The sequence below is a fragment of the Hippocampus comes genome, unplaced genomic scaffold (assembly GCF_001891065.2).
Source record: "Hippocampus comes isolate QL1 unplaced genomic scaffold, H_comes_QL1_v1.1 scaffold76, whole genome shotgun sequence".
Classification (NCBI taxonomy): domain Eukaryota; kingdom Metazoa; phylum Chordata; class Actinopteri; order Syngnathiformes; family Syngnathidae; genus Hippocampus; species Hippocampus comes.
The window spans coordinates 102,790-123,437 of NW_017805277.1; the positions used below are offsets into that span (position 1 = coordinate 102,790).

The following is a 20,648-nucleotide window of genomic DNA, read 5'->3' on the forward strand; positions in this document are numbered from 1 at the left end:
TGTTTGAGAAGGATAACTGAGCACCGAAGTGTATTTTCTGGATTAATTTCTGGTATATGCAGTACAATAAACGGCCAGCAGATGGTAGCAAACACGCTGCTCCTAAACTTTGTCCGACTCATTGATTTTTTTTTTACATTTAATTTTATTTTATTATGCCCCATTAATGTGTCTCAATGCAGCCGTATATATGTTATATTTCTTATTTCATCAGATGACCAATCATTTTGAATTCGTTGTGCTTGTATTTTTAATGTTTGGGATTTAAAGTAGCTTTGTGAATTTTTACCGAATGATACAATCTTATTCATTATGGATAGGTCCTAATTTTAACATACACGGTGTCATACAAAATATTTAATGGGTTTTTAAAGAGTAAAGTTGGAGGTCTTTTCTTTTTTATTCACTTGGGATTTCTACGCGTCAGAGGATCAGTTTGAGGAAATTACAACAGAGGGGCGGAGAAAGGCATAGTCTTCGGCATTCGGACCATTCCAGCTCACAATGACTGAGTCCGTCCGAGCAATATGACCCACTTTGGATATGTGATATGGATTTTCTTCTCCGCGTGGGGTATTTCTCTTTTTCTTTTTCCTTCCATATCTCTCGCTTTCTATGTTCTTTCATAGTTTTTTTTCTTTCTTTCTTTGTTGGCTCATTGGGATATTCCTCTTTGCAGGGAGTGTGTGGACTCTACCTCATGTGATGAAGTATCAAACAGTGATACCTCAGAAGCTGAAGAATTCATCTCACATCACTGTTGCTGCCACCCATCAGGTAAGTCACCTTCCCTCACACACACACCCTGCAGCTCATTTTAACCACTGAAATCTCTCATGTACATGTAATATTGTGTATGTTGTGCAGAAGTATCCTGATGTACTGAGGTACTCTTTGAGGATTGCAGGACAAAACTGCACATTACATTTGGAAAGAAATAGGTAAGAGAGTTTTATTGTTGTCTTCTTGAGTGCATATTCGTGTACATCAATCACAATGATCATTTCAGGGAGCTTCTTGGAAAATCCTTCTTTGTGACACATTATTCCGAGCAAGGCACCCAACTAACAGCGACGCCTGCTCTTGAGGTATGTGCTGTTTCATGAGGGTTGTGTGTTGTGAATTAGGGGCGTATGTTTTTACAATGACTGAAATGTATTCATGTAAGGCAAGGGTGGGTAAAGGTCACAGCCTACCAAATCCATGAATAAGATAATGTAATCATCAAATAATGGTTTTATATATATATATATATATATATACAGAGAGAGAGAGAGAGAGAGAGAGCGAGAGAGAGTGTGTGTGTGTGTGTGTGTGTGTGGGTGAAAGAGAGAGAGATTGAATTCATTTAGTAATGCCTCAATGGGTCTTGTTTTGTATGAAACAGGCATGTCCAAGTGATTCCCAAAGTTGGAATCTCAACATGGTCCGACATGTCTGGATAAGATAAGGACTTTACATGACTAAAGAGGCTATAATTCAGCAGTTCTCAAATGATTTCCCTTTGGGACTCACATTTTCCCATGGTCTTTAAATTGTGACCCACTTTTGTAGGAGTCAGACAAGGCAAATAATTGTTTTTTTTTTAAATAGCCTTCATAAACACGTGATTGCAACTAATTACATGTGTAATCTTCGTTTCAGTCAACGTGATATTTGCATATGTAAAGATTAATACATTTGAGTCAGTTCAAAGGTTGGAAATCCAGGCCCCTCTCCTTCTTCTGTAGTTTGCATGTTCTCCTTATGCTTGCGTATTTTTTTTTCATGTACTCCGGCTTCCTACAACATTCCAAAAACATGCACGTTAGTTAAATTGAAGACTCTAAATGTGAGTCCGAATGGTTGTTTGTCCGTATGTGCTCTGTGATTGGAAAGTCAGCTGGGAAAGGCTCCAGCCCACCAGCGATGCCACTGAAGACAAGCAATATAAAAAAATGGATGGATGGCTGGTCTACCAGTTGAGAATTATCGGTCCAGTCTAACCCTGGATTGATTAGTTATTAATTTCACAGTGTGTCCAAATCATTTGTGTTCATATGATTTAAATGTATTCATCAAGTACAGGAAATCCTGTGGCATCATTAAATGTAATGTTTTCAACACAGGAGATTGTATTCATCAAGTACAGGAAATCCTGTGGCATCATACCCATCCGCGATGTACTTTTCTCAATTTACTTCATATCCACCCAAGTGGACTATGATTTGACGTATGAGGTGGACATGTCGATTACCGGTACTTAATGACATAGTTCCTTCCTCTAATTCTGACATCTCACACAGGAAGTTGATTAGTAATGCTAATGTATGTTCGTGATTTCTCCTTTCCCTCTGACCGTGACTCATAAAGTGTTCATATTCTGCTGTCACTGAGATATTTGTGTTCAAATCTGTCTCTTCCTGACATGTTCAGAATCACTGCTACTACCACGGACACGTCGTGGGAGTAAACGACTCCTCTGCCAGCATGGAGCTGTGCTCAGGATTAAAGTAAGTCTTTTTGCCTCCCTGCTTCCCATCCGGTAAACGTAATTCCAAACAGGTTATCGTTGCCATAGCATGGCATGCCAAATTCATTGAAAACCATAATGGTTTGAGACTGCCCACCATGACTCATGTCCAGCATGTTAAATACAGACTCCCCTCCAGCCAGTTCCTCCACGAGAATTAATAAGATTGAGTATGACTGTGTTTGAGATCCAGATGTCTCAGTCTTAACCTCAAGTATTTCCTATGAACAAGATTTCAGTTTAATATGAGGACAATTCTCGTGTTTGCTTTGTCCCTGAAGTTCCTGTTTTTCCCTACAGGGGGTTTGTGCACTTCCAAGATGAGACGTACCTGATAGAACCCCTGGCCTCACAGCAGGCTGAAGTTCACAGTGACGAGGGCCTTCATGCAATTTACAACTATAAACACCTGAGAAGGAAGAGGAGCTCCTGTTCCCATGGAAACACAACCATGTACTATGATCATATCGCTCGTCCGTCTGGACTGCTCCAGCTCAGCAGTCTGGTAAAGACACACGCAGCACAGACACATACATACATTTTGCAGCCAAGTAGCACACTCAATTTTACATCCACACAGACGACAAAATTATTCAGTTCAGCGTGATTATCGAAATTCTCCGATGATTGGATATAATCCCCATACCTTCAATTCCAAGCACCCTACTGTATATCTTTTACGACTGTACTAATGTATTTTTTTCCCTTGGAAAATATCTAACTTCCTCAGAGAAGCAGAGGCCAGACCAGAGATAGAGAACGAAAACCCAGAACAGTGGAGCTCGCCGTGGTGGTCGACAACACAGAGGTTTGATTCCTCTTTCTCAGATCCAAAATAGCCTGCCGTATATTTGATTTTAATCAACAATATGCATTCCCATATCTGCTAATGTCAATGTTTTCCTTTCCAGTACAAGAGGTTTGGTAATAAAGGGACAGTGGAGGCCAGAGTGCTTGAAATAGCAAACAACGTTGACAGGGTACGTGTCCCTCACACAGACAGAAATAGTCAGTACCGTGATAAAGGTTCTTTTTCAAATTCACACAACTCCTAGGTTCTTTTTATGTGGTCTGGGAATATTTCATGTGCATGCACAACCTGCTTTGCGTCTGGATAGCAGAAATTGAGGAAAAAGTGTGCTGATACGGTCTGTTCCCTCCAAGTGATTAAAAGGAGAAGTTCTCGCACTTCAACTGTGAATCTTAACACCTAAGCAGAGGAGTTTCACACATATCACACTCTGCAAGTTTACATATTCTCTCAGATTTGGGCCAATGTCTGTGACTCATCAGACAGTAGACCCAGCAGTGGTGGTCTGCGACAGCATGATCCCCGCTCATGTCGTTCGTAGCGTCATGTCTGACTCGCCTTTGAACTTTTCTTCACAAACTGTATCGAGGGATCCGACTTTTTCGCTTTCCCTTTGAAAGTGCATTCCGCTATTGTGTTCCAGCTGTATCGTCCTGTGGGTGTCCGAGTGATGTTGGTTGGACTTGAGATCTGGTCGTACAGAGATCAAATAGAGGTCAGCTCCAGTCCTGAACAAACCCTCAGCCGCTTTCTCGAGTGGCGCCAGCGGAACCTCCTGCCGAGGATGAAGCATGACAACGCACAATTCATCACGTAAGACTCAGCCGTATTTTTTGGCTCACACAAAGAGTCTCTCATCTGCTCTGACTCGTATGTGAAAAATGTTCTCTTTTTCTTGTTTAGAGGCTTGGATTTCGAAGGGGTCACGGTCGGTCTGGCCAACACAAATGCAATGTGCACCTCGAGCTCGGGAGCGGTCAATGAGGTGGCTGCTTACTTTTGTTTCATACAGTCATGTATAATCATCAAAAGACCATGACAAACCGGTGGCTGTCTTGGATCCACGAATTGGTCAAATTAACAATATATTAATTGATAATGGATGGATGATTGATTGATTATTGTTACATCAATTTACTCTGTGTGTGTGTGTGTGTGTGTGTGTGTGTGTGTGTGTGTGTGTGTGTGTGTGTACTGTATACAATGGTTGTGTCTATTTTTGCCCTATGATTGGCTGGTGGCAAGTCCAAGGTAGACTCCGCCTTTGACCCAAAAGTCACCTAGATAGACTGCAGCTCATACACTATGTATATAATTTATGAACAGTGCAGCATATTGATCAGAGTAATGTTGTGCAGAAGAGTTGTGCCAAAATGGAGGTATCGATTTCCCATAGATGAAGTCATGTTGTCCTTCTTGATATTTAAGACAGACTCAACAGTGCGATTTGTCTATATCGCCTCAAGATCAGATTCATCCTTACACGATTGAACAATTAATTAAGACCAAAATATTAAATTAAACTAACAAAAAACATGCACTTTTGAATATAATTCAATGTTATGCAAGTGTGAAAGATACCAGTAGATAATTGTAAAAAAAACAAAAAACAAAACAAAAACAACACTATTATTTCGAAAGTCAAGTGACAATCCATATGTTGATGCTTACTTTATATGACTTGGTGGATATTCCTCTTCTCCTTTTTTTTGGACTAAGTCTCCTAAATTTCTACAACAGTCAGAGATAAGGAAAAGAGGAACATTCAGTCCATAGATAAACTTGACAGCAGTTTGAGTGCGTATTTTAAGATATCCTTTATTTGTCCCACACTGGGGAAATTGACAGTCTACAGCAGCAAAATTGGGGGGTAGAAAGAAGAAAAAACAAAGTGTTTGCATGCACAAAAATAAATGTTTCAGAAGAGAGCTGTACACAATTCAATATAAGTGCAATATAAATATATATAAATATATATATAGATATATTTTGTAAATGTGGGTGGGTGCCAGACTTCATGGGCTCCACTGTGTTTCGATTTCACTTGTCTTAACACCCCTCCTCTGTGCCCACAGGACCACAACAATAACGCAATAGGAGTGTCCTCTACCATCGCCCACGAGATGGGTCACAACTTGGGCTTGTCTCACGATACGGAGAATTGTATCTGCGGTTCTTTGACATCAAAAAAAGGCTGCATTATGGCAGAGAGCGTCGGGTATGTGAATTTAAACTCCGAGTGAGCCTGATTTGTACGACTGTGTTCTCAAACACGAGTAAACATCAGGGCATCTTGAATGCTCCTCTAGTTCCGTGCCTCCAAAGATGTTCAGCAGCTGCAGCCAGCAGCAGCTCAACAGGTTCCTGGAGGAGATCAACCCAGCGTGTCTGTTGGATACCCCCTCTACTAGTCGCCTTTATGGTGGGCCAGTGTGCGGTAATGCCTTCCTGGAGCCCGGTGAGGAGTGTGACTGCGGAACTGTAGAGGTAGGCTGCACTCACACAAACATTTACATGACCAAATCTCAACAAGCAAGGCTGGGTTGTAATATAATGCTGACTTCCAAGGAATGCAAGAATCCCTGTTGCAACGCTACCAACTGCAAACTTAGCACAGGAGCCCAGTGTGCCGAGGGTGAATGCTGCCACAACTGTGAGGTGCGTATGCGCTCTCCACGCGTCGACTCAACGCGCTAGTAGTGGCCGTGACAATTTGCAGGCTCGTCGGTTGTGTGTGATCAATTGCATTTGTGGTCCATGGCCATTTTCAGCTCAAAGCGTCTGGCAGCGTCTGTCGGCCAAAGACAGGAAACTGTGACTTGGCAGAGCACTGCTCTGGACTGTCCGCCTCCTGTCCTGCCGACGCCTACGCCCAGAATGGGCTGCCATGCAACCGTGGGAAAGGATACTGCTACAACGGACAGTGTCCGTCGCGACAGCAACACTGCAAGAGACTTTGGGGACCAGGTAGAAAACAAAAATATATTTTGGTCTAACTCTCATAAGTTCAACTATATCACTTCCCTACACTGGCTTCCTGTGCCCAACCTCAAAACTAAATGGCGGATGTGCCCCATCCTTGCAGTCCGTTGCTTCCAAATTATGAAATGCACTTCCATTGGAATCTGTAAAAAGCAGTTAAAAACACATTTTGTCGGCAGTTATTCTCAATAAGACTTAATTGATTAATTTATTTTGATTCATGAGATTTATTTGTGTTTTTATTGGATTAGATATGAATGTAAAAGGTTTGTGATTTCATATTTTAACCACACGAAGCACTTCGTGAGTCCTCTCTGCGAGATGTGCTAAATGCACTAAATAATATTTCCTTGCACACTTCATGAAAAACGACAGTATTGATTCTGTTTAACAAGACTGGTCACTTGTCTTGTATTATAGATGCTGAAGTCGCTGCAGATGCTTGTTTCTATCAGCACGGAGGCTGCAGAAAGAGCCTGTTTACCCGTAGATGTTTTGGCCAGTATGTTTTGACACAATGACATTTTAGTAAAATTGTGTTGCATTTTTGACTTTGTGATTGATTGCTTTGTACGCAGAGAGCAATCATGCGGGACGCTTTTCTGCTCGGGAGGGTGGGAGTTCCCAGTGACATCCAGGAAGTCCTTTTACAAAGTAGGAAATGAGGAATGTAACGAGGCGACCATGAACCCTGAAGACAACTACCCTGCAGACCTGGGCATGGTGCCCACCGGTACCAAGTGTGGCAACAATATGGTAAAACTTACTGTCGCTTTAGATTGTAGCTGCTCCAGACAATATGCGCTAACATGTGTATTGATCCATCTTGAAGGTATGCCACAACCAAAAGTGTCAAGACATCACAAACATAAGAGCGTACGGAACCAACGACTGCTCCACCAAATGCAACAACCATGGGGTGAATATTTTACCCACACAGACACACGCTCGCACACTCAATATTTGAAGTATCTGACTGAATTGATCTCCAACAGGTTTGTAACCATCAGAGCAAGTGTCACTGCGATCCTGGTTGGGCTCCACCTTACTGTGAGGTGCTGGAATCGCAAGTGTCCGACGGTACTGTACTCATGCACAGTATATCATCATTTTTGTGTGATTGTGTGAATATTGAAGATTCCCCCATGTTTACTTTGTGTCCGGCATCCTTACTGTAGTGCGTGAAGCAAATGCTGGTCTGAAGCTTGAAGTGTCCAAGCTCAAATTTGTAGAGGATTTTCTCAAATAGTGGCCATGCCTTTGATCAACGCTGTGCCCCAAAATGCAGAAAACTCTTCCTCATGTAGATGAGGAAAAAATACGGGTAGTAACTTTAATGATCTCAGATGCTACGGTACTTTCCAGACACAGACATTCACCCTTTCAGGGACAGCGGTTAATACAGTGGACAGCTTATCACGTGATCAGGTTACAGGGTGCAGGGATCATGATTGTAATGGAAAACGGAAACAATAATGTGCTGAGTGTCACATTTTACAGATAAAGCAACAAAAATGATGCACTATTTTCTGCGTATAAAAGATACAGAAAGGAAAAAAAGGAGTAGGAATACAAAAACAAGAAAGGACAAAAACAGAATGGCTCCACTAGTATAATCAACCATGTATGAACTCGAACAATCACACAAGCACGAAGCGAATCGCACTGATATCGCACTGTACATACAGTACGTGCCTGTAGGTGAACTTGATGAGAAGGTCGGGGGGGGTTTTTGTGACTCTGCCTTGTTTTCCTTGACACTTATGACTTGGAATGTATTCCACATGGAGTCGGACAAATGTGCTTTTGTGATCAAATAGAGGCACCAGTATAAGTGATTTGGTGGAATTCCCCTTCGTAGATACAGTAATGACATTAAGCAGCATTTACTGTCGCTACCCTCAAGCAACGAATGGAGATTGATAATGTGATGTGATTTTTACAGGCGGGGGAATGGGGCTTATTGTGTCCCTGGCTGTAAGCTTGCTCATAGTCGCGACCCTTCTCATCGGGGGCTCCGTGTGCTGCTGCCAGAAAATACAACCTTCAAAGAGGTTTGACATTCAACTCTCTTGGCCTTGATGGATCAATAAGCCTTCATGTCTTTTTTATCTTAGTTGCTGTGGGTATTTATTTTCCAGATGCCTCCCATCTACCTCAGGACAGACAAATCCTTTGTTTCGATCAGGCAATGCGCGGGGCAGCCCTCACCTTCGTTCCACAACCATCAGCCAACCAACTTTTGTGGAGTCGTCGGCTACTCAAGTGTGTAAACCGCATTCCTTCTCCATGGTTGGACCATCGAATGCCAGGTTCAAAGCCTGCAGAACAGCTCCTGAGGTTCGTCAGTTAGATCGCGTAGGTTTTGCCTCTTCAAAATGTTTTAAAAGCCAACAACAAACAGGACGTTTTGCCCGGTTCGGATTATGAGGAAATCCTGTGAGGGAAAGGGTCCCATCAAGACTAAAATGGTCTAATAGACAAAACTGGTCAATAAATGAAGCATTTGGGATACAGTGGAACCAGGAAAGGTTAAAAATGAAATCATCTATTCCCACAACGTATGTGTAGTGAATGAATTTGTTGCAGCTGTCTCCATTATAAAAACCTTAATTATATGTGCAGGTTGTGATGCAATTCGCATTTTCACATTGCAAAAGGTCAAACAAGTAAAAAGACAAGTTTAAAACTGTGTCAAACGAAAGTACAGTCAAACCGCTTTCTTTGGAAGACACCTCATGCTGTAATTGTAGTGAGGACTAATTGTGTTGCTCTTCATGTGAGCAAAACGCACGCGTGGACTGTATCCTTTAGATTCTCACTGAATTGAAATCTGACACCATACATGATGATGGTTCTAATTCCGTTAGCATCTCAGGCTAAACCTACCCGTAGCTTCCAATCGATTTCAGTGACAGCCACTTCTGATAGGAATGTAACACAGTCATACAGCGTGTGTATCCTGGGAAAATTATACATATTTTTGGGGTCCCAGACACAAGCCTTCATAATTGTCTCGATAGCATTGCCCCCAAAAGACCCATATTGTGTCTGGAACCTTTTACTTTCCGGTCACTAAGCCAAGTCTTTACAAAGTCAACTTCCTAGGGAAGCACTCATCATGCTTTTCTTTCCTCCTTGTTGTGTCTTACAGCCCCCCAAAAAGGAACCAACTGTACCTCAGCCATCAAAGATCCAACAGGTAATTTGATCCAGACATTAGCACAGAACCCCCACGAAAGCCACTCTTATCATCCTCAGTGTTTATATTCCTACTTCAGTCACATCATGTATTTTTTTTTCTTTTAGGGTTTAAGGCCACTCTTGCAACCACCAGCAGTGCCAAGCAAGCCTATCTACACTGAGGTAATGTATAAAATCGACTGGAATCAAATGTTCGCAAAATGGTGAATCGTTTTAATTATACAATCAGTTCATGTTGACTATATGGATCAACAGAATTGCCTGTCAAAATGATCAATAAATGAAAACTTTGTGTGTGTGTGTGTGTGTGTGTGTGTGTGTGTGTGTGTGTGTGTGTGTGTGTGTGTGTGTGTGTGTGCTTGTTAACAACAAACGTGTCTAACCTGTGGCGAAACTGTGAACTTTGAACCCTATTATAAGGGTGGGCTATGAAACACTCTCATCCCCATGGGTACTACTCCCCTGCTTAATAATTTTAGTTTATTTTTGTAGCGCAAAGTTAAGTCTGGAAAGTAAGCGTGCAGGTGTTTTTTTATGCATTTTTATTTGTTTTTTATCTTTAACAAATCAGCAAAAATCAGCTGGCTTTGTACAGGGTTGGAAGAAAAAAGGGGGCCTTCCCCACATTGTTCCTGCACTATGACTCAGGGGAAACTTCAGGGTCTAGCAGCCAAATAGTAATCATTAAGAGGCGTGTCCCAAAACGTGTAATGTGATTATTCACATATTGATTTGTGATTACTTCCAGGCTAGGCCGCTACCTCCATCCAGACCTCTTCCGCCACTGACGTCCAAACCAGTAAGTCAAGACTTAATCATCCACGTGGCCAATGTTTTTGTTGTTTCGATGTAATCAATTGAGTTCTCACAGGTCACAAAGCCAAAACTTGTCACGCCTCCAGTGAAGCCAAAGCCCGCCGTTGTCCCTCTGCAGCTGCCTCACACTCAGCTGGTACGTCTCGAGACCACAGCGGTGCTTCGCTAACTCCGCCACGCCTCGTCTTGTCAGACTCTCATTGTTATCCCCGAGGAATCTGCATTCACGATTGTGGAATTTTGGCCATCATCCCAATATCGCGATTTAATGAACTAGCAGTGGCTTGGTATTAGCTCCCCTGAAAAGTCATATCCGGTATGTTTAAAAAAAAAAAAAAATCAAAAAAAGAGAAAAGACATCGACACAATGTTGTCAACTAATTGTGCTCTGCTTTGTTCGAAGTCAGCTGGGATTGGCTCAAGGCTACCTGTGACGCTATAGTGAGGATAAGCAATAGTGAAAATGGATGTATAAATAAATTTCTTTCCATACTTTGGTTTCAACCCTGGTTGTTGAAATATTTAAACTTATCAAAAGATTAAAGAAAAGAAATATTTTTCTCATTTAAAAGTGAATAGATGTGTGTTTTAGCATTTGAGTCACCTTTCAAATGATGTGAAAGGTTTCCAAACAGTAGCTAAATTTGTTGCTAAAGTGCTTCTCGCGGTAAGATGTTACGGTTGTCTGTAAAGTGGCTAAATGAAGCAACAAAAGTGCTAAGTTCATCACTGGCTGCACGTCTGAAGAGATTGCATTGAAAGATGCTTCTGATGTGTGCTTGCTGATTGTATTTATGTGTATAGCTTGCAGGAAAAGCTGCCCTGACTCGACTCAGTAGACCCAGATGACCGAGGGGAATCATTCCACTTCTGAAATCCTCAGATACTGATGCTCTTATCTCACCTACAAGGACTTAAAAAGAAGAAAAAAAAAAAAGCTCTCAGGAGACGTTGGTGTAGGTTCATGCAGGGATGAGACCCAGCTGAAGGATCAACAACAAAAATCAGCGGAATTTCTTTTTCTTTTTATTTTTTTCTTACGCCGTGAGGATTACCACCATCTGCCTTGCTTCTTTTTAAAACTGTGATTGACAGCTCTTTTTGCTGCGCCACCATGATGAGACGACGATGATCTGTTTGAAGGGAAACATCTCTTCCGCTTCTCCTCGATCCTGAGATATGTGAACGCTTTATGATTGCACTGCTGATGCTGTAACTCTTTTTTCATTGTTTTGGTACTAAGAGAAGTTTTTAAATGTGGCACCAACGTGGGCACTTTAAATATTTTTGTATGATAAAAGGACAGAGCGTAGAGGGGGGTTTCGGGAGCCCCTACCCAGCCTGTTTTAGATGTTTCTCTAGCTCCAATATATCAGAGTCAAATGATCAGCTCATCAGCAAGCTGCGCACAAACCTGGTAATGGTGTCTCATTTGGATGAGGTTTGTTGGAGCTAGGGAAGCATCTAAATCAGACTGGATAGGGGCTCCCTCAGGACCAGACTTGGAGACCCACTGATGTCGATTGTATGAATTTGCCTTGAATCCATTTGTGGGACTGTATGAATGTACAAATTTGTGCTTGACAATTGTCTTTTTCACATTGCAACCCAAGTCAATTTTAACTTCTCAAGGGATTAAAAAAAAAAAAAAATTGTATGTTCTATGCAGTAGTTGTCGTCACATTGTCGCTTATAGAAGTAATAATAACTAATTTAACGAGGACACAAATTTCAATCCGAGTTTCATTTCTATTTATAAAGACCATCGTGTGTGCATGCATGTGTTTAAATAAAATTACAGAAAACTTGATTTTTTTTCCTCTGTGCAATTATTTGAGGACATTAACATAGTACATTACTGCATACCATAGAAGCTCCCAGATAGCACTTGATGGCCGTGAACAGGCTCGTCAATAAAATCAGTGCAATGGCATTAAATGTTCACTAATTGCTTTGAAACAACGTGCTGACATTACTTTTTTTCACCTTTTAAAAAATATTATGTTTCATCAGTTGCAGCGTTTATCGGTATCTAAAATTGCCTGATTTTTTGAACAGTCTCCTCGAAAATTCTTAATTGATCAATTGTAAAAGGTTTGGGAGTAACAAAAATTGCTTTATCTTTCTAAAATGAAGGCCTTTTTTTAAAACCCCATTAACAGTCTTGAGACTGAGACGGAATAATTTATTCATTTAATAATTTCTCAATAATTTAGTTTCATCTTCAATGAAAAACAATGCTTTTCTTGCAAGACTCAGGACACTTTCTTTGTTGCATGGATGTTCATCTTTGAAAAGCTGAAAAAAATTATTTAAAAAAGATTTGGGAAAAAATGCACATATTTAAGTCGCAGTGAGAGGTGCGCTTCTTCGTTGCCTAATTAATGTGGTGTGTTTAATTATAAACGTCGGTAAACCATGCATAAAACACATTGTATCAGTACATAACGTAATCTATACGTCTGCTGACGTAATTGTGCTCCTTCCGCAAGGGCCCCATACGCTGCGTTGCTAAGCAACCGCTTAAAACAACCAAGCGAAATCGTCTCGTGCTTGAATTGAATTCATAAGACATAAAGATACGCGAATAGCGAATGGAGCGAGAGTTAGACGAGGACGAGTTGCAGGATTTGTACGCGTGGATAGATAAAATTCGTCTTTCAAGACCAAAAAGAAACATCGCCAATGACTTCAGCGATGGAGGTACTTCAAGCTAGGCTAAAGCTAAAAACCAATACTCGGGCATCAATGTAATGAAAGTCATTGTGGAATGCACTTTGACAAAGATAAAAGTTTTTAGTTTTAATTTACAATGACAAACATATTATGTTCATTGAGGCGAAGGCGCAAAAATCACATCAAGTGGACGTGAATTTTTAATGTACCTCTTGTATTGAGTCACAAGAGTAGACTATTCATAATGATGCGTGCTTTTTATTGTTCCTATATATATATAAAATATGGATGGATTGGATAGACTGGATCGATGAATAGAAAAAAGACTTCTGGGCCAACAAATCGAATTTAAAACAGTAGTGGTACCTGGGCCTGTGCCCCATCTACACTGCTACGCAAATAAGTTAATTGTGTGCTCTGCATAACATTATATGAGTTAATATTTCATGAATGTATTGGCTTTCTGTCCGCAGTGATGGTGGCTGAGGTCGTCAAACATTTCTTCCCAAAGATTATCGACTTGCACAACTACACTCCTGCCAGCTCCACTCAGCAAAAACTCAGCAATTGGAACCTCCTTAACAGGCGAGATGCAACACATCGTCCGTGCATTCATCTATCAAATTAAAAAAAAAGATATGGAGGCAAATCCTCTTGCAGGCCATACACAGACCTCAGGATGTAGGTTTCCCACTGCTGCATAAGATGTGCAATGGTAATTAATGATGTGAGTGGCCAGTGAGTGTGTATCCTAAACATACTTGACTTGAGAGTTCCTGTGCTGTCTTTGTTTGGCCATGACTGAGAAACAAATTCACACAGTGTAAATATTTTTCACAGTATAGCTCATAAATATAGTCATTCTGACGGAAAATGGGCACAATGGGAATTCAGTGTCTCGTGCCACCCTCCCCACCATTCCCAGTGGGCACGTCAAGCTATTCAGTGGCTGAACTTAGCTAAACTCTCTTCATCTGGCCGTGAGAATCAGTCCAAACATTGTCCTGAACCATTTCAAGGGCACAGGGCCAGCCCCCGAGGATCCCTGTAGTGTTAATCATCACAACATGCAAGTCGGTATAAAACGCCTTCCATCTGCTGCTCCTTTCCTAATTGCAAACAGATGTGTGCGTGCGTTGTTCAGTGTCAGTTTTGCAAACACAGGAAGGTGTTTTCCAAGCTGAACTTCCACGTACCTGAGAAGTCGGTGAAGAAGATTATACTTCGATCCGCGGGGGTGATCGAGAGTGTGCTGAGTGGCCTCAGAGAGAAGATACAACAGAAGTTGGACCATAAGCCACACACTATATCAGTATGTGATGTAGAGCTACATTGAAATGTATTATGTGCATCACTAAATGTCTATTTTCAATGCAGGATTTGGAATACTATGACACCAGGAACCCAGAGAAAACCCTCACAGGTAACTTTATCCTTGGTTCTTTCACTCCAAGAGAATTCCTACTACATCCCACCCATTTTCTATATTGCTTCTCCTCATTAGGGTCGCACGTGAGTTAGAGCCTATCCTAGCTGACTTGGCGTGAAAGGCGTGGTACGCTCTAGATGGGTCCCCAGCCAATCACATCGCACATATACTGAAAACTTCACAATTTCACACCAATAGACAATTCTAACCTAGCATGCATGGAATGTAGGAAAAAGCTGGAGTATTACAAATATATGTTTCCAAAAAACATTCTTGTGGTTTAATGCTGCAATCCGTTTCATTGTGCTGTTCCATCTGATGTGCCCGCCTTGGCCAATGTGAGGTAGTCATAGATGATGCAGTCACGCAGACACAAACAAAGAAAAGTACTCTTCTTCTATCACAGTGATTAGTCATTTCTTGGAGGATAAAGAATCTATGACTGTGAGTATTGTTAAGCATGTCAATTTTCATTCCATGTTAGCATTAAATTAGGGGGCCGTTCAGACAGAAACATTGTTTGGTCGTTTTAAATCGAAAACGTGTAATTGTCTTCGTTTGATGGGAGTGGCGCGAAGCCTCTTTTTTTTCAAAAATTGTTGGCTAGTTGCCAAAGTGCTGCTGTTTTACAAATTTGCAGCCGTGGCAATTTGAAAATTGCATTTTACTACATTGCGACGTCGATTTGAATTCGATTAATGGCTCAAATATGATACCTTTTTACGTGCTGATTCGAGAGGATTTTCCCCTGATCCGCTCTGCTACCCGCCCCGTAAGTGCATGTCTTCCTGTCCAGATCATCGTGACCACACACACACACACACACACACACACACACACACACACACACACACACACACACACACACACACACACATGATAAGCAAATGTCGCAACCTTTTGGGCGTCAGCCGCTGACACGGCTCTCTTCCAATTCTCGCACCTCATCCGTCCCCGCCAAACAACCTTGTGAGCTGACCTCAGACCAGCTCCTCTTTCCTCCTCCACCCTGCGTGCTATCACAGAGAGACACAGAGCACACATCCTTATATCAGCAGATGCCCTTATCACTGACTAAAGATCAGCATGGCAGAACTTCAAGGCCTTCCCTCCCTTGTTCTGCTTCTCCTCATCACGGTCATTCTCTGTTCCCCCCCCCCCATTGTTTGGGCTGGGAAGATTTACTGGACCGCTTAGTGTGTCCAACAACAGCAAACTAGTCACCTATTTTCAAAGAGCTGACATGATTGTGGAGGGAGTGTCACTTTTTTTTCTTCTCTTTGCTTCAGAGTTTAGTCAGTGTGAGGCCCGATATCTGTCCGAGATGGTACGTGAGGAGGTGAAACGGGATGACAAATTAAAAATGGAGACAAGGTAACAAAATAAAACTTGATGTGGTTCACTGTCATCTACCAAATAAACAAACAAACAAACAAAAAAACTACAGTCCTACGGGAGGAAATAGCCTGGTTGCATAAATATACACACCCTTCAGGTCAAAATGATATAATGCTTTACTGCAGGTATGCCGTATGTTTTGTAAGAGAAGCTGTCCATCAAGCAAAGACGAATGAGGAATACGGGTGATTGCTGTCCCGTGTTTGACACGGCCAGTACTTGCCAGAAACTTCTCACAGCCTCCTCTAGTTTTCTTCTGGTCTTTTCAGCAATTTTGGCAAATCCATCTCTTGTTTCTGTCACTGCTGTGCCATTGAACGGCTTGGAAATTCTTTGAACCAATCTCCTCTACATTGTAAAGAAGTTCTCTGTAAAATAACAGTAGATTGTTGGCAGCAGGGACGCCAGTAATTTACTGTACTGTAATTTATTAAGTAAGTATACTACTGTCTTTGGAATTACAGTATGTTATCATCAGAAAACAGTGGCTGGTGTCGCAATTTTAACACCGCATCTTACCACAGTTACCGACTGTTCTTGTTGACAGACTGATTTCAATGCTAATGAATATTTATGTAATACAACTTTATTTCACGGTATTTTACAAATATTTTTTTCACAGTAAAATTACAGAAATTCGTTTCAGTGTAATTGATGAAGCGTGAACTATTCAACATTTTTCCCTGAAACGATTTGACTTTCTTTTGCAATTGAATTGTCTCGTCACAGTTCACTTTCAAGATGGAAAGATGTCTGACATGATTCATCTTTTTTTTTTTCATTTCATCATTTCAACTGGGTGTGTGGATTTTTTGCGTATCCACTTTGAAAAAAAAATCTTTTGGCCTTTGATATTGCAGCAAACTACAACACACAGCTCAGTTTTACTCCAACATGGACCCAGCGGTGCGCCAAATTCTAAAGGAAAAAGAGCATGCAGCCATGGCTTTGCAGGAGACAGTGGAGGTACACACACACACACACACACACACACACACACACACACACACACACACACACACACACACACACACACCACACACACTTCAATCTGGGAAACACATCGCTTGACTTGTCTTCCTATTTTCATTCTGCTGGAAAAAAGCAGGTATACAGACATTTTGCAGGTGTGTGTGTCACCCACATATATGGCACAAGCTGTGTCAGCAGTGGTTAGTGAGTCAGTTTTACCTCAGCGGATATAACTCTCAATGTGTGACAACATCTGCATGTGAGGCAAGGGGCGACACGAGGACACAATGTGGAACACTTCCTCTTTTATTTTTTTTGTTTTTTTTTTCCTCGCCCATTGCTGACTTTCATCCAATGCACTGCCTGGTCCCTCTCTCTGGAATGAAACTCCCGCTGAACATTCGGCAAGCCTCCTCGCTGTCCATCTTTAAAACCCGGCTCAAAACCCACTTGGATTCTTTTGCATTTGACTCAGCATGACCCAAATTATGATCTTAGTTTTACTGTTTGGTGCTCTCTACCGTCTTTGTTACTGATTTGTTGCTTTACTGTTGTATATGTTAGTTGCTCCATGTACAGCACTTTGTGTGCGGCGATGGCTGTTTGAAAGTGCTCTATAAATACAGTTGAGTTGAGAGTTGAGTTGAGCCTGTTGTTTTCTCTTCTCTGCATTGGCTTGTGTGCGTGTGTAGATCCTGCAAATGAAGGTGAGCAAGTTGGAGCGCCTGATACAGCTAAAGGACATGCGGATCGATGACATGAGGCACAATCTGGAGATGTGTACCTGTCTGAAAGGAAAGCACACGGATTCTAAACCCAACAGCATTTAAGCACTGAAAAGCAATACTTTGATTTGCTTATCTTCAATTCATCCCTTACAACAAAAAAAAAAAGGTCTCATATATTTCACAGTCAAACCAAGATTTTTTTCCCTATTGGAAATAATGGGAATTTTAATAATTTTTTCAGCCCACAAAAGTGGAAAAAGAAGTTACTCTCAAATGGCATAAGCCAGAAAGTGACCCATATAGTAGCAAGTCAGTCAGCAACTAGCGATGGAAGTAGCTAGCTAACATTAGCAGTTGACTTCACTGCTTGGACTTTAATTCTTTTCAGCCTTATAATCTTTTCTTGTTGAGTCTGGTTGAGGATTTTTGAAATATAAAAAAAAAAAAAGCCTCAAAAAGACAAAAGAACAAAAACAGTTAATCATTTGATGCGAGAGGAAATGAGCATTGGTGACATTTAGGACTTTTCCAGAAAAATGTTGTGACATAGCACCATCTGTTTTTTTTTTTTTTTTTTTTTTTTTAAAGGAAAACACTGAGAATTTTGTAGGCTTTAGTCCAAAAGTATTACACAGTTAGTGGAAAATTGACTGACTAAATTGTCACGAGAACACAAGTTCAGAAACTCTTATAGGCTGACTAAATTGTCACGAGAACACAAGTTCAGCAACTCTTATAGGCCAAAATCGGCCGAACTTATTTGTAATTAAGTATAAACGTAAGTATCCTACAACAATATAATAGTAATTGACTTAAAATATACTGCAAGGGATCCTTCTTTATAGTCATATATAGTACTTCTAGTACATTGTAGTTAAGATCTAACAAGTAAAGAATACTTAAAAATAACACGAATATAGTCCGGTTCTAGAATATCCTTCGAGATTTCTCGAATGCATGCCTTATTCATCCATAAAATGGTGAAAATGATTTTTGAGTTACAATTAATAGTGAATTCAAATAAGGATTTTTTTTTTGTAAGGGAAGACTATAAAATACACCAGCAACTTTATTTGTTGTATCTGTTTATCAAAGTTTTAAGTGAGGGAGATTTACTGTACAGTATATTTATTTTCCTTTATTGTGATTTACTAAGACTGTAGAGAGTATTGAGTTGATGCATTTTTTTAATATAATGAGGTCCTGCTCTGCGTGAAATCTGAATGTGCTTGTTTTTTTAAACATATCTGCAATCCTTTATACAGCTTGTCCCGTCTGACCACCCCGTGCTCAATAAATTGTCTAACTGCTTTATTTTCCCAACGTGACTTGTTGAGAAATAAGCTGCGAACACAATGACATGCAGTGTTAGGTTTACTCACAAGCACTGTCAGTTCCTCACACTCATCTAAAAGTGTGACAACTTATTTTTAAAGCAACTCCTGTTTCCGTTGGAAGTGTGACTTTTGCTTATTGATAGCACATTTTTCACCACCGTTAACAGTTAAGATGAGGCTGACAGGTGTAAGAATAAGTTATTGATGATTCAGCATCATGGCCTGTTCTGGTCTAATGAGAAAGCATTTGCTCATGTTCGAAATCTGACACAAGTAGGTCATTTTGGAACAGGCTAGCTTGAAAAAAGAAAAGCACTCAAGACTAAACCATAAAACAGTCTCTATCATTATTTAACATTTCACAAGGAAAATAACGTCCTAGCTATTTCGCAGATATAAACAACATAACTCAGATACTGGCCGTTTCCCCCCATTTGCACAAGATCATGTTGCCAGGCAGAATTTGTGCTCCCCTTTGCCAAAGAAAATAAACATACTATACTTCACCAAAGTCACAGACAATACTGATTCTTTTGCAAGTGGAAGTGCTGCTTTCAAGAGTGAAAATACAAGCAGTGCTGACTTAATAGTGGCTTACATGTGCTTCACAGTTCACATACGCTTCTTATGACGAATTTCTCATCGATTCCACAATCAAATCACTATTCTGATAGATCAAAAATATAAGAGTAATTTTCCAACTGACATGAATGGAAATACCATAAATCCTTTCCAACCCCCCACCCCAAAACACAGAACAACTGCACAATATAAATTTTTGAGATAGTAGCTATAGCTCAGCCCATTTTTTTGTCTTGAGTTGCAAGCAAACACAAAAAGTGCAATAACACATGTAGATAGACAATATGACAATACTCACAAGCATATATTCTTTGTCTTCTACGAAAAATGACTAATATTTCTGCAGCTTCCTGAGCCACTTAGTTGTGAACATCTTCAAGTACCGTATTTATTCTGTCTGTATTATTACGGCACCCGCATGGCCAAGGCACACAACCCGTTGTTAAAGCATTAGTGCTATTCTTTTTCCCAAAATTTTTTTCAAAGGTTTTTGTTGGTGTTTTGGCGCGGCTACAATGGATTGATGGCCTTTTCTAATGAGGAAGATGATTTGCGACGCAATTGCTTTTAGTTGGAAGAGTGATCAAGAACAAATTCAAATTGTAAATGAAGGCACCAGTGTTCTCAAAAAATGCTCTCTAACAGATACGAGTTGATTTATGTAGAATGAAGCAAAAGTAACAAGCTTAAAGTCTAAATAAAATGAATGGTCATTGGTCGACTATGGCTTGTGAGAGTCTATTGTTGAATGACAAAGAGCTGAGTAAGGGGCAGAAAACAGTGAAAGAGCAGTAAAAAATAGAGTTATTCGGAAAGGTGATGTTTTTAGCATGAGTGTGAAACTCCAGCACACAGGATTGGAATGTAATGGAGAAGAAGCGGAGTACAAAGCTGCACTGATGACTGAATCACCCTGTCACTCTTCTTTTGAATCTAAGGATCATTCCAGATCCTCACACCAGCAGCCACACCCTCAATGTGGTGGGCTTCAGCAGACAGGGACTTGACCCGACTTCCTGACAGCACCAGACCACCCATTTAACTGAACACAGTCAACATCAATATTAGCGTTAGCAAGGCTTATTTGTCTTGCTCATATGTTTGAACAAAGTAATGAAATCTGGGTCAGACGCTCAGTATTTTAAAAAAAAACTAGGCAAGAAAGGCAATTGCCTCTGTCCCAAGCCAAGGGGGGGGGGGG

The 20,648-nt window shown here is 40.8% G+C and overlaps 2 protein-coding genes across 3 annotated transcripts; both read left to right on the forward strand.

Annotated features, from left to right (window-relative positions):
• Positions 1–465: 465 nt before the first annotated feature.
• Positions 466–12,135, forward strand: adam8a (ADAM metallopeptidase domain 8a). Of its 2 annotated transcripts, XM_019870609.1 has the most exons (25): positions 466–573; positions 680–777; positions 868–941; positions 1,010–1,088; positions 2,416–2,492; positions 2,813–3,017; positions 3,243–3,320; positions 3,424–3,492; positions 3,967–4,136; positions 4,227–4,308; positions 5,399–5,541; positions 5,633–5,810; positions 5,892–5,981; positions 6,095–6,290; positions 6,726–6,807; positions 6,884–7,061; positions 7,138–7,224; positions 7,301–7,385; positions 8,251–8,359; positions 8,447–8,645; positions 9,460–9,507; positions 9,615–9,671; positions 10,258–10,308; positions 10,381–10,461; positions 11,130–12,135. In XM_019870609.1, exons 1-25 carry the CDS (start codon positions 528–530, stop codon positions 11,172–11,174), a joined length of 2,607 nt encoding a protein of 868 aa, XP_019726168.1. In that variant the 5' UTR covers positions 466–527; the 3' UTR covers positions 11,175–12,135. The 2 variants fall into 2 exon arrangements, with proteins under 2 accessions (XP_019726168.1, XP_019726169.1); XM_019870610.1 differs by lacking the exons at positions 466–573; positions 680–777; positions 1,010–1,088.
• A 516-nt stretch (positions 12,136–12,651) lies between these two features.
• On the forward strand, positions 12,652–19,540 carry spef1 (sperm flagellar 1). Its single transcript, XM_019870614.1, has 7 exons — positions 12,652–13,028; positions 13,475–13,586; positions 14,166–14,313; positions 14,379–14,424; positions 15,720–15,804; positions 16,689–16,794; positions 17,493–19,540. Exons 1-7 carry the CDS (start codon positions 12,920–12,922, stop codon positions 17,628–17,630), a joined length of 744 nt encoding a protein of 247 aa, XP_019726173.1. The 5' UTR covers positions 12,652–12,919; the 3' UTR covers positions 17,631–19,540.
• The last annotated feature ends 1,108 nt before the right edge of the window (positions 19,541–20,648 follow it).

Coding starts and splice junctions, on each gene's coding strand:
- adam8a (XM_019870609.1), top strand. CDS start 528: ATGACCCACTTTGGATATGTGATATGGATTTTCTTCTCCGCGTGGG. Junction 574..679: donor GATTTTCTTCTCCGCGTGGG/GTATTTCTCTTT, acceptor TCCTCTTTGCAG/GGAGTGTGTGGACTCTACCT. Junction 3,018..3,242: donor TGCTCCAGCTCAGCAGTCTG/GTAAAGACACAC, acceptor TAACTTCCTCAG/AGAAGCAGAGGCCAGACCAG.
- spef1 (XM_019870614.1), top strand. CDS start 12,920: ATGGAGCGAGAGTTAGACGAGGACGAGTTGCAGGATTTGTACGCGTGG. Junction 14,425..15,719: donor CCCAGAGAAAACCCTCACAG/GTAACTTTATCC, acceptor TCTTTGCTTCAG/AGTTTAGTCAGTGTGAGGCC. Junction 15,805..16,688: donor AAATTAAAAATGGAGACAAG/GTAACAAAATAA, acceptor TTGATATTGCAG/CAAACTACAACACACAGCTC.